Raw genomic sequence first — 12,309 nt, 5'->3', positions numbered from 1 at the left:
ATTGTCAGTTACTGATTCATCTTGTTTATTTGTAACACTGTGTTCTTAAATTTACATTATCATTTGCTTCTAGCAAATGACCTGAATTCTCATTCAGGTTTGTTCTAATGAATTAAAAAAAAGGTGATTGAAAGTATACTTTTAAATTATATCCAAAGTATCTATCATAAATATTTTATAAGATAACCTATTAAAAATTAAGGGAGAATCCATCCTTTTTCACAAAATTATTTTTTATTACATGTAAAAAAGGGATTAATTAACTTATTGGTTGACTTTTCTTGGTTCTTTCCAAAATTACCCTGATTCTCTAAGGTTGAAGATTACATAGTTTTTTTAAGATTAGTATTTATTATACCTGTAGTATAAATTATCCTGATGTTATATTCATCTAGTTAAATAAACTGCATTATTCTAAGAAACTAGAAGAAAAACCAAATAATACTGAAATGTACTTGCTTAGAATCATTTCCTTTTTGCATCCCTGATCACCCCAGGCTTTTTTCCACATTTGAATACTAGATTTTGATGGTCTAACATAGAAACTATAAATAGAATCTTCAGTGCATCAGAACAGTGATGTCACAGAGGCCTTGGCAATCTCTGCTCTCACCTGTAACTAGAGCGGAACTCTCACTTTTTCTACTGTTCTCACGCTGTTACAGCAGCACGATGTAAAAGGGACATAAATGACATGATTTATTGCTGCGGGTGGTGTTTAAAATCTGAATGTTTTAAATTTGATGGAGCAATGAAGAATGGAGCAAGCTGTGAAGCTGCTCCAGTTAATCAAGGGTAGAAAGCTATAATAGTGGTTTGTGCTGGTTGGTGTGGTATATGATGCGGTGATTTTGTTGATTGGATGAGGAGTATCTTAATTAAGGGGGTCATTTTGATTTAGGTTCATGTCTTAAAAAGTACCTGAGTTAAGTGCTTTATAAAAAATTTAATGACCGATCATCCATCTCAAGTAGGTTTAAAGTACTCTGTTCATTATACTATATTGTAATAATTGGCTGCATTATGAAAAAATATTTTTTGTTTTCTTCCAGTGTGAAAAACTCAAATTATTGTCTCCCATCATATACTGCTTATAAGAACTATGATTATTCAGAACCTGGAAGAAACAATGAACAGCCAGGCCTCTGTGGCCTAAGTAACTTGGGAAATACGTGTTTCATGAACTCAGCTATTCAGGTAGGTCTTTCTAAACAAAGTGAAACTCGTATGTTTCATGGAAATAAGTAATACAAGAAAAGTAGAGTTGAGTTTTATATGTCAGAACATGAGTGTTAGATGTGTTTTGAGATTTTCCATTTTCATGGAAGATTTAAGCATACACATTTGATTCATTCATTCTAGTGCTGGTAGTGGAATACCATTATCATATTCCTCAATTAGGTGGCATGTGATTGATTACCATATAGAAGATTAAATATTACTTCATGAAAAAATATAATTCCAAACAGAAAACCTGGGCTCTCTGAGAAGAAAAAAAACCTAGTGAGATCTCCGCTTTTCATATTCAGTAGAAGTGTCTTGCTTTTTTTTGGACATTGGTGGGAATACTAGAGAATAAGTATTTTATGGTCACCAGACCTCTAACTCTAGATAACATTGTTTTTAAATCTTTTTTTTTTTACCTTAATGTGAAATTAAGATTTTAAAAAATTTTAGGAACCTTCCTTTTTATTCATATTTTAGCAAATCGCTTTCCCTTACAGATCTTTTAATTTGGGGATATAAGAAATCATTGCCCCTTTTTTCCCTTTGTTTCTCCATGGAACTTCCCTTTTCTTCCTGCTCTGTCTAAACCCTCTTCTAACTTAACTTGTTAAATGTTTATGTCTTTGGTTGATTTTAAAGTAACAAGATCTGTATAAATTTTACCTATCACTGTCACTATGTATAAAATTAGAGCTGGTTATTTTATTCTCCTTTTACAAATAAAATTCCGTTTTTCAAAAAGCCCAAAATAATGGTAGACTATTTTTGATATTTGAATTTTAATGTTTTTTTGTCCTTTTTTTGCAAATTCTGAATTTTTTGTTTTTGTTTTTATTTATTTATTTATTTTTTAAAGATTGGCACCTGAGCTAACAACTGTTGCCAGTCTTCTTTTTTTTTTGCCTTTCTGCTTTTTTTCCCCAAATCCCCCCAGTACATAGTTGTATATTTTAGTCGTGGGTCCTTCTAGTTGTGGCACCTGGGACACCGCCTCAGTATGGCCTGATGAGCGGTGCCATGTCCACACCCAGGATCTGAACCGGCAAAACCCTGGGCTGCCACAGCGGAGCATGCGAACTTAACCACTCAGCCACAGGGCCGGCCCCTGAATTTTTATTTTTAAATCTGCAATTTTCTGTTCTCTATTTGCAGTTTAATACTGAATTTCCTATACTCGGGAGGCAACCTCCAAAAATATAGATTAAATATAGAATATGGATTGATAAGGACATTATTACAGGTCTTTTTGACTATATGAGCAAAGTAGAAGACTCTTATTCATTCAAAATTCTAAGTAAATCCTTTTGTACATTGTCAGTAATCTGGTTATCTCCTAAATTAACTACTGTTTTTATAGCATTCTTAGAAAATTAGAATTTAACTGTCATTACTCTCTAGACCAGGCATTGGCAATCTTTTAGAAATGCACAGGGGGCATAATTGGTTGATTTCTGATTCTTTGTTTGGAGTTGAGCCAGTCAGGAAATAGCCTGGATGCTCAAGCAGATACTGTGTGGTTAATAAACTCTTTCTTTAAACCCTCTTTGATGAGTTATATTGTTTATACTTTAATGTGAATTGTGTTGTTCAAAATTTTTTTCCAGGATCCTAGCACTAGTTAAATCAACAATAATAAATTCTTAAATTTTTTATCTTTATTTTTCTGGAAGAGGAGAAAGGGAATTCATCTCAGAAGAGCAAGCTGAAACATTATTATCCTGACAGTTATTTAGATAACAGTGAAATGCATGGGTGCTGAGCTGTCAGAGATAGGGACAGGCAGACAAATTGTAATTTTGTTTGAATATCTGTTGAACTCTCCTACCTGATCACTGAAAATCATCTTTAGTACCATCTCTGGAAAATGTTTTATAGGAACAGTGGTTACATGACTACCAGAAAACCCTGTGCTCAAATTACCAAGTCATTAATCCTTATATAACTCCTTATCCTTGCATTGCCAAAATTACTTTGGTTCTAGAGACTTGTTAGAACTTGAGAGGTTTTTTTTTTTAATATTCTAGTATAGAAAATCAATCTTGGTGCTTTTTTATAAGGATTAAGAAAATATTTTAGAGTGCCAGCCTGGTGGCACAGTGGTTAAGTTCACACGTTCTGCTTTGGTGGCCAAGGGTTTGCCAGTTTGGATCGGATCCCAGGTGCGGACATGGCACCGCTTGGCAAGTCATGCTGTGGTAGGCGTCCCACTTATAAAGTAGAGGAAGATGAGCACAGATGTTAGCTCAGGGCCAGTCTTCCTCAGCAAAAAGAGGAGGATTGGCAGCAGTTAGCTCAGGGCTAATCTTCCTCAAAGAAAAAAAAAGAAAAGAAAATATTTTAACAGCATCAGCATTAAAAATTTGAGTCTGTCAGAAGAGAACAAGCATTAGTGTTGATGCTGATCATTCATGGGAGGCTCTGGCTTGAATTCAAACTAAATTCCTTTGGAGGCAATATTACATTCTGGTTTTCTGTGCCTTTGATATAGGCTATTTAGTATTTTGTCTGCATAAGATTAACTGCAGTTTCTCAGAAATGAGTATTAGAATTAAATAGTCTAATCAGCTATGTTGAGCTAGATTTGGCATTTGTTGAACTTTCTTGTATATGTTTAAGGTATCAGAAACTTCATTTTATTAGTCTTTGCTTCCGTTCAAAACAACTTTATTACAATAAATTGGTAGATCTAATGCTGACCCTCTCTTCTAGTATATTTCACCTTCACATGCTCCATTTCCACAGAGATATAGACATAAGGGTAAAGTTTGTTAGGATGATACTTTGTTTATTTTCTGGTAATAATTATAAAGTAAGAAAATTTTTTAATGAAAATTTCAGCAAAGTATTTTTAAGCAGTGGATATTATTTCATGTCTGTATTTTGGTTGGAAACTATACTTTCTCTAAAATAAAACCCTCCAGTCAAGATGAGGAAGAGAAAAAATGAGTTTTTATTTTTGCTACTTTTGACTTTTAATCCAAATCTAGAATTAGAAAAGCTAGTACTTCAGTTTTATTATCTTAAAGTGTCTATGATTTTTAACTGATTTAGATGTTAGCTCTCAAGATGAAAATTCATTATAAGAGGGAATACAAATGGTGTCAGTAGCCTTTATTCTTCTGTTTGATGAACACATGTGTAAGTTCTTAGGTCCACAGACGAATAGGGTAAAAGATAACTAATAGAAGGATTTTTTTTAATAATTTTTTTAGGTACTGTTTCCTCACTTATGCTTTTTTTCAAGTTGCCTTGTAACTTCTGTGAAATTAAAGACGATGAACTTCAGAAAATGTTATAAAGTAACATTTCTACTGATAATTTTAATGTAATTTCTTATATTAATTCAATGTATCAATTTATAGAATATTCAGTATCCTAAAAAATATGAGTGGGCATTTTAGTACATCGGGCAGTATAATTATTGACATATCTAAAAAAAAGGAATGTGAAAAGCATACCTGTTTTTAACTGTGAGAATGGGTTGTGCTTAACCCATCAGTAGCCTTGAGATGATGAAATCTTTTGATTGCTCATGATTAAAAACTAAACAGCACTAATCCAAGTGTGGTTTAATATTATTGTTGTTATTATTCATTTTAACTATGTTATTCAAGATTTTCTCTGCTGTAATGGCATGGTTGAGTATTAAATTTTTCTGATGAGTATAGTACTGCCATATAGTTTCATTTATTAAGTTCCCATTTAGTGAGTGTCAAACATGTGAGATACATTTTAGACATGGATTCTGACCTTATGATGATTATAGTCTAGATGTCATGCTTTTCAAACTTTTTGCTTTTTACCATGAAAATTTTAAAAAAATTATTAGTATGATAAGTTTAATTGTATCTTCAATATTTAAACAGATGCAGTGAAGTTGCTTTGGTTGGGTGAAGTGCCCAGAGTCCTGTCTGCTTTCTTTTACTTTCCTTAGTGGTCCCCAAAGCATTCTCAAGGGATCCCAGAACTCTAAGGAACAGTTTAAAAACCATATTTTGGCTAGAAAAAAGAAGGAACATGTTAATAATTAATAATATAGGTTAGGAGCACAGACTATGGCATTACACTGCCTGGATTGAAAATATGCTACTTATTAGCTGTGCGGCTCATTTCCTTATCAGATGAGGAAGATAATAGTACCCATATTTTAGGAGTTTCGTGGGGATTAAGTGAGTAGGTGAATATAAAGCTCTTAGGATAGTGACCAGGACATCATAAATAAATAGGTTTATATTAGGTTGATATTATTTTGTCTTTTTTTTAAATTCAAGGAATTTGAGTGAAGTGACTTTGGAAAAGTTCTACCTTCCATAGCCCCTATATGTGTTCTTCTTTCCTACAAGTCTTATTCCACTTTGACTGGACCTAGTAAATGAAGAAAGAATTGAATGTACTTTCCATTCTTTTTCACTTAGTATAGGCAATAATGGTATTTATCATCTGCTTCATTTCCGAACTGTTTTTAGTTCGGTGCTTCCTAGGCAAACTGATAGCCAAGGGATATAATAACATAGAACTGTTTATGAATATTAAGTCTGCAGGGAACTCAAAATTCTTGAGTTCAGGTTATCCTTGGCCTCAGCTTCCTGAGTAGTTATGATTACAGGCATATACCACCATGTCCCAGTGATACAAATAAGTTAACAAAATAGTTTTCTAGTGTCCTAAATGCTTTATTCCATTGAAAGAATGTCTAGTTTTTAAAATTTGCATTATTGGAGGTAATTTTAATTAGCATTAGTTGAGTAGATTGAGGAGCACTCCAACCCTTGTCTTTTTCATTGTCAAGGCGTAGGAGGCTCATGATTGGCTTCCTGGAAGAAGCAGCTCTTCAGATGGATTTGAAGCAGGGGAGTGATATGGTCTTTTCCACTGGAAAGCAGCATGGCGTAAGATGGTTGTTTTCAAACTCTTTACTTGAAAGTAATAGGGCTCCTTAAATAGACTCTAAGAAGTCATTGAAAAAAATAATAGCAATCAAGGACCTGTTCATTATTCATGTCATACAATATAAAATCAGTTGGGATTCCAGGCATTTTTAAAGTCAACTTTTTTCTATGATCTGTTGGGTTAGGAAAACATTTATTCAGTAAATTCAGAAGAATGTGAAATAGAAAGTTTAATGGGTTTTTTTAGACTTAATTAAAGAGAATGAGTACTACTACACAGAAATAACATTCTTTTAAGAAAAACTAGATTCTCATATTGTAAAACAGTTAAGTCATTACTGAAGCTATTGTTTCTATGTTCTAGACTTCATAGCTTTGAATATGTTTAAATATAATCTTCTTCTACTCTCACCTTGAGATATTCTTTTTGCATTTACTGAAACACAAGTTGTTGGAAGCCCAGTTTAACATGAAGCTTTCTAATGTTATTTGAATTAACCAAACTTAGAGTTAAACAAATGAATATAGTTTCCCTCAAAAAAAGAAATAGCTGGGGCCAGCCTGGTGGTGTGGTGGTGAAGTTCACACGCTCCACTTTAGCAGCCCAGGGTTCACAGGTTTGGATCCCAGGCGTGAACCTAGCACTGCTCATCAGGCTTCACTGTGGCAGCGTCCCACCTAAAATGGAGGAAGATTGGCACAGATGTTAGCTCAACGAAAGTCTTCCTCAAGCAAAAAGAGGAAGATTGGCAACAGATGTTAGCTCAGGGCCAATCCTCACACACTAAAAAAGAAACACCTAACCCCTGAGACGTAAGAATTATAAAAAATGGTTTAGCATCTTGAAGAAATAACGTCTTCTGATAAACTGAGAATGTGGCTGACTAAAAATGCAAAAATTCAGAATCTTCCTAGGGCAGATATTTATCTAATCCGGGAAATTAAACTCAATTATTTGAGTTCCTTCTGCATTATGTACCAAAAATTACATGGCAAACTATCATCAAAAATATGTTTAATCATCTATCAACTGACAGCTCAATCAGGTCTTCTTTCCGTTTTGATAAAGGTAAAGAAATGGAAACCACCTTACTTATATTAGAGCCATTCACTTTCACAACGCACCCCAGTGTTTTTACTTTTCCTTTGTTTGAACTTGAAGGAGAAGTATCACTTAGTTTTAGAAAGAGTAAGGGGTGGGAGAGGAGAACCTGAATTCTCAGGCAGGTCATTTTGGGAAAGAGTATGTATTTAGCATAGCTGTGTAAGAATTTGCTTTTCATAGCTGGGGGAGAAATGGTATCCCTAAAATAATGCTTTGCACTTATGTAACTTGGCTAATAGTGATTTCTTGTCATGAAAACACACCTTTCTTAACTCACATATGAGGGGAACAATTGTATTTGTCTGCTCTTCACATTCTTCCAAATTAGTATACAAATTTCTCTAGGATTAATACTTCCATTTCTGAATTAATTTAGACTTTGAAGTGTTTTGTCTAACCCTGATATTCTATAATAGCAAATAACATGTGTATAGATTATGGGGAACTAGAGGGATTATTTCAAAGAATTGTAAATAAGTACATCTGATTCTAATACAGAATTGTTTTACATTACTATGCCTATATAAGATCAACACCAACTGAATATAGTCACTAGGTAGGATTACTTACAGTGATCACATCTTTTTTTTTTTTTTTTTTTTGAGGAAGATTAGGCTTGAGCCAGCATCTGCTGCCAATCCTCCTCTTTTTGCTGAGGAAGACTGGCCCTGAGCTAAAATCCGTGCCCATCTTCCTGTACTTTGTATGTGGGACGCCTGCCACAGCATGACTTGCCAAGCAGTGCCATGTCTGCACCTGGGATCCGAACTGGCGAACCCCAGGCCGCCAGAGTGGAATGTGCGCACTTAACCACTGTGCCACCAGGCCGGCCCCCAGTGATCACATCTTATAACAGCAATTATTAATATAATCAGACTGAAGTATCTCATGTTGATATTCATAATTGTTCAAAGGATTTTTATTTGTAATTGAAAGGAAAACATAAGAAATGTCAGTCTGTAATTTATAATGGTAACTACAAATTTACCCTCCTCCAAAAAAAACAAAGGGAAAGAAAAAGTGGTTCCAAATTTACTTCTCTTACCTAAAAATCAAACAGTTCATTTTCTTGATGTCAAAATTTTTTCTAAGATATGCTTTCCTCCTTTATTAAATATATACTAATATCATTCAACACTTTATGACTGGAAGATTCTCAAGTGTGTCAGGCTTATATTCTAAATTATAAATTTGGAATTATTGAATAGTATCACTAGAAAGTATAGGATATTGGACTGATAAAACCTTAAAGAGAGGAAAGCCGTACTAAATCCCTTTGAGCAGCCTGTTTTGTTGTCTTTTGCCTGTTTGTTTTAATGCATACATTTAAATTCTGGTCATTTGAGGCTATGCTGTATTTATTACTTAAAGGCCCTCATCTATTGGATGTCTTTTTCTTTTAATGTCACGTATCTTGAGATCATCTTCTTTATATTTTAGTTTGTGATGCTGCTTTTTGCCTATGATCGACTTCGTTAGTGTTGTCACTTTGCCAATAATGGATGCTTCGTTTAATATTCTTTTAGTAATATATATATGTGGGAACCAATTGCTAAGTGTTATCAATCACCTCTTTATAGTGATTTATAAACTGTGCTGTATTGGGCAGGAAGAGGGTCAGTGAGTGGGTAACTGAAAACCATTGCTCAATTAATAATAATATTTAAAATAAATCACTAATTCTCATAAACTCATATTAAAATGTTAGTGGCCGACAACTAGAAGAACCCACAACGAAGAATACACAGCTATGTACCGGGGGGCTTTGGGGAGAAAAAGGAAAAAATAAAATCTTAAAAAAAAAAAAAAAATGTTAGTGGCCGAGTAACAAACCTGTAGCCTCCGGTAATAACAGTACCCGTCTTTGCATAGTGCATGTTGTTTTTCATATCCTTGTCACTTCATTTCCTCTTGGCAGAGATCTCTGAGATAGGGCTTATATATAGGGCATATATATATATATATATAAGCATCCTCATTTCACTGATGAGGGAATTGAGGCAAGAGAAGTTTAAGTGACTTGTTATCCCCTAAGACACATTAATAAGTTGGTTAAAACTGGGTTGTTATTCAGGACATTCTGAGATAATGTATCTTTCAAAATTTTACTAATCACCTTGTAAAAAATGCTTTAAAAGTGTTTTATTGTTGTCAAATATACGTAACAAAATTTACCGTTTTTAAGTGTATAGTTCAGTGGCATTAAGTATATTCACATTGTTGTACAACAGTTAAAAATGTTTTTTTGTCTAGGCCAAATATATGGCCCCATAATGCAAGATGATCCCATAAAGTAGTATTACTGCTCAAAACAGTTTCCCTAGGAGGTTATGCACACACTTACTCATTTGATGGTAAGTGTGTTCAGAAAGTTGAAGAACTCCTTTTGGAATTTCTTTCATTCTTCTGAATATCACTGATGGATATATTAAAAAAACTGAAGTTATTCAGAACATTATCTTCAGAATATTGTAGGTGATCAAGCTGGGTAATTTTTTTTTTCAATTAAGATATACTTATGAGGTCAACCTTTAGTTTACTCAGCAAATATTTATTGAGGGACTACTAAGCACTTTTCACTCTGATAGGCGCTAATTATACCATGGTGAACAAAACATTATCTGTTTCCATGGAGCATAGTCTAGTAGGGGAGATAAACATTAAGTAAATCATCAGTTATGATAAGCGTCATGAAGAGAAAACATGGAATGCTATGAGTAAATAACAAGAGCTTGGAGAGTACCTGACTTATATTGGGTGTCATACTCTCCAGAAGTAACATTTGAGCTATGACCAAAGAATAGGTATTAGTTAGGCAGATGAGAGTTGAAGTTAGATGGAGCAACAATGTGTGCAAAAAGCCCCTAAGATGGGCAACTTTGAGGAACCAAAAGGTGAGTAACCTGTAGAATAATATTTGAAGGGGAGTGGTATAAAATGAGTTTGAAGAAGTAGACAAAAGCCAGATCATGTAGGGGGAATTTGGATTTTAATGTATTACAAAGGCATTGAAGGTTCCAGGCTACCAGCATCTCCTCATCTGATTTATTGCCAGCTATCTCCTAGCTGATTTCTCTGCTTTTATACCCTCAACCTCTATGGTCTGTCCTCAAAAGAAAAGCCAGAGTGATCCTTTTTAAATCTAAGCATTTCCTATTACTCTTAGTCTATAATACTAAATACCTTTTCATTTCACTCAACAGAAGCTAAAGTCCTTAAAAGAGAATGTAAGGCCCTATATGATCTGGCCCCTTGCTATCTTATTTCCTGCCACTCTTTCATGTCCACTTTGCTCCCTCCTCACCAGCCCCCTCGCACATGCCAAGAATGTTCCTGCCTCAGGGTCTCTGAACTTGCAATTTCCTATACTTGGAATGTTCTTCCTCCAAATATTTATATCCTTGCTCTCCTGCTTCCTTCAAGTCTCTGTTTTCGGTCAGATCCTTACCCACTATATCCTATACCCACTATGTATGATGGTTACCACCTTCCCCACATTTAATACATCAGTCATGATCACCTGAGGTACTGCATGTGTATCTGGGTTTTTTCTTTGTCTGTCTGCCGCCTCCTACTTCCAGGACATACTCACACACCCTCCATGAGCACAAGGGCTTTGAGTCCCTGCAGTTGCCTCATTAACTAGAACAGTGTCTGGCATGTTGAAGGCACTCAAATTAATGAAAAGTGAAGGAAATCACAAGTGTTTCTCTGGTTTCTGGCTTGTACATCATAATGATAACCATTTAATTAAGTTGGAGTGATGGGAAGAGGGACAAAGTAGGAGGAGTAGATTTAGGTGGAGAGAAGATTATGATCTGTCACGCCCATGAAACATCCAAGTAGACACGCCATAGGCAAATGGATATTCAAGTATGGAACACAGACCAGAGGCCTAGGTTGGAAATAGAAATATGGCTGTTGGTAGATGGTATTTAAGATCAGGAAAATGATTGCATCTGTATGAGGGCATGTAGGTAAAAGAGATCCCAGGATCAAGACCTACAATACAACATTTGTGTGAAGGAAAGACACTACTCTTGCAACAGGAAAAAAGAAAAGGATTATGGATGCAGGTCTTTTCTAGATTTTGTGATGACTTCCATTATCCTCAAAATACGAGACCAGATCATTAGCTACAAATGAAAGAGTAAGATTGCTTTGCAGTATTAAGATTTGAGGTTGGAGATCATCAAGTTAGAGTGGTATAAATTTATTCACTTGAGATTTTCTCTAGCAATGTTCAGCTACATGTGCGTAAAATAGTTGACTGGGTTTATACAATAAATAATTGGGTTCATCTAGGGTTGGAAAGAGAAAGGGACAATGGAATTAAGAGCAGCTAAACTAGTTTTTTTGTTTTTATTGCACTAATTTACTAAGCTAATCCAACAAACATCCACTGAGTCTCTATTATGTGCCAAGCATTGTTCTAGACGTTGGTGATACAGAGTTGAAAAAGACAGTGCCTGTCCTCTAGAAGTTCATGGTGTAGTGAGTAAGATAGACATAAATAAATAATATATAATATGTGATATGATAGAAAGCATGATCTGCCAAATGGTATGGAAGCAAAGAGAAGAGAGCCATTGGGAAATAAATGAGGCTTCACCAAGGACGTGACGTTTGAGTTGGGTCTTGATTTCATTTGGTAGGGTATATTATTCATTGTGACTTAGATTATGTTCACCTGGTCATAAAAATAGCAATGAATTACTATACAACTATAACATTATAGCTCATGCTTGTTCCCACATTTTTCTACTACAGAAATCCCTACATCAGAAAACTGTTTTACCTTTGCAAAAAATACATTGTTCATATGCTCAGTAAACACATAGTGACACCTCCTATATGCTAGATATTGATGCTTTTTCATATGTGAGCCAGCTCTAAAAAGAGCAGTACCTAAAATATTTTGAGCAATGACAATATCAATGGAACATACAGCTTCCTAAAATAATTACATCAAAGATGATGTTCATTTGAATTTGAAGGATTTACTGGAAAATCACTTTCTGCTTTATAATCATGTCTCATGTATGATTAAAATCTGTCTCTGGCCTTCATTTAGAGAGATTTTGCTTT

At 34.6% G+C, this 12,309-nt stretch overlaps 1 protein-coding gene across 2 annotated transcripts in view; it reads left to right on the top strand.

Annotated features, from left to right (window-relative positions):
- The window catches only part of USP15 (ubiquitin specific peptidase 15), a 133,451-nt gene that overhangs the window by 86,751 nt on the left and 34,391 nt on the right, over positions 1-12,309 (top strand). For both annotated transcript variants that reach the window (XM_046653118.1, XM_046653110.1), the window contains one exon: positions 1,053-1,197. In XM_046653118.1, coding sequence (XP_046509074.1) covers positions 1,053-1,197 — 145 coding nt within the window. The remainder of the gene's footprint in view (positions 1-1,052; positions 1,198-12,309) is intronic.

The sequence above is a fragment of the Equus quagga genome, chromosome 1, assembly GCF_021613505.1.
Source record: "Equus quagga isolate Etosha38 chromosome 1, UCLA_HA_Equagga_1.0, whole genome shotgun sequence".
NCBI classification, from domain to species: domain Eukaryota; kingdom Metazoa; phylum Chordata; class Mammalia; order Perissodactyla; family Equidae; genus Equus; species Equus quagga.
The sequence above is the reverse complement of the archived record's forward strand: the minus strand, read 5'-3'. Positions and strand labels throughout refer to the sequence as shown.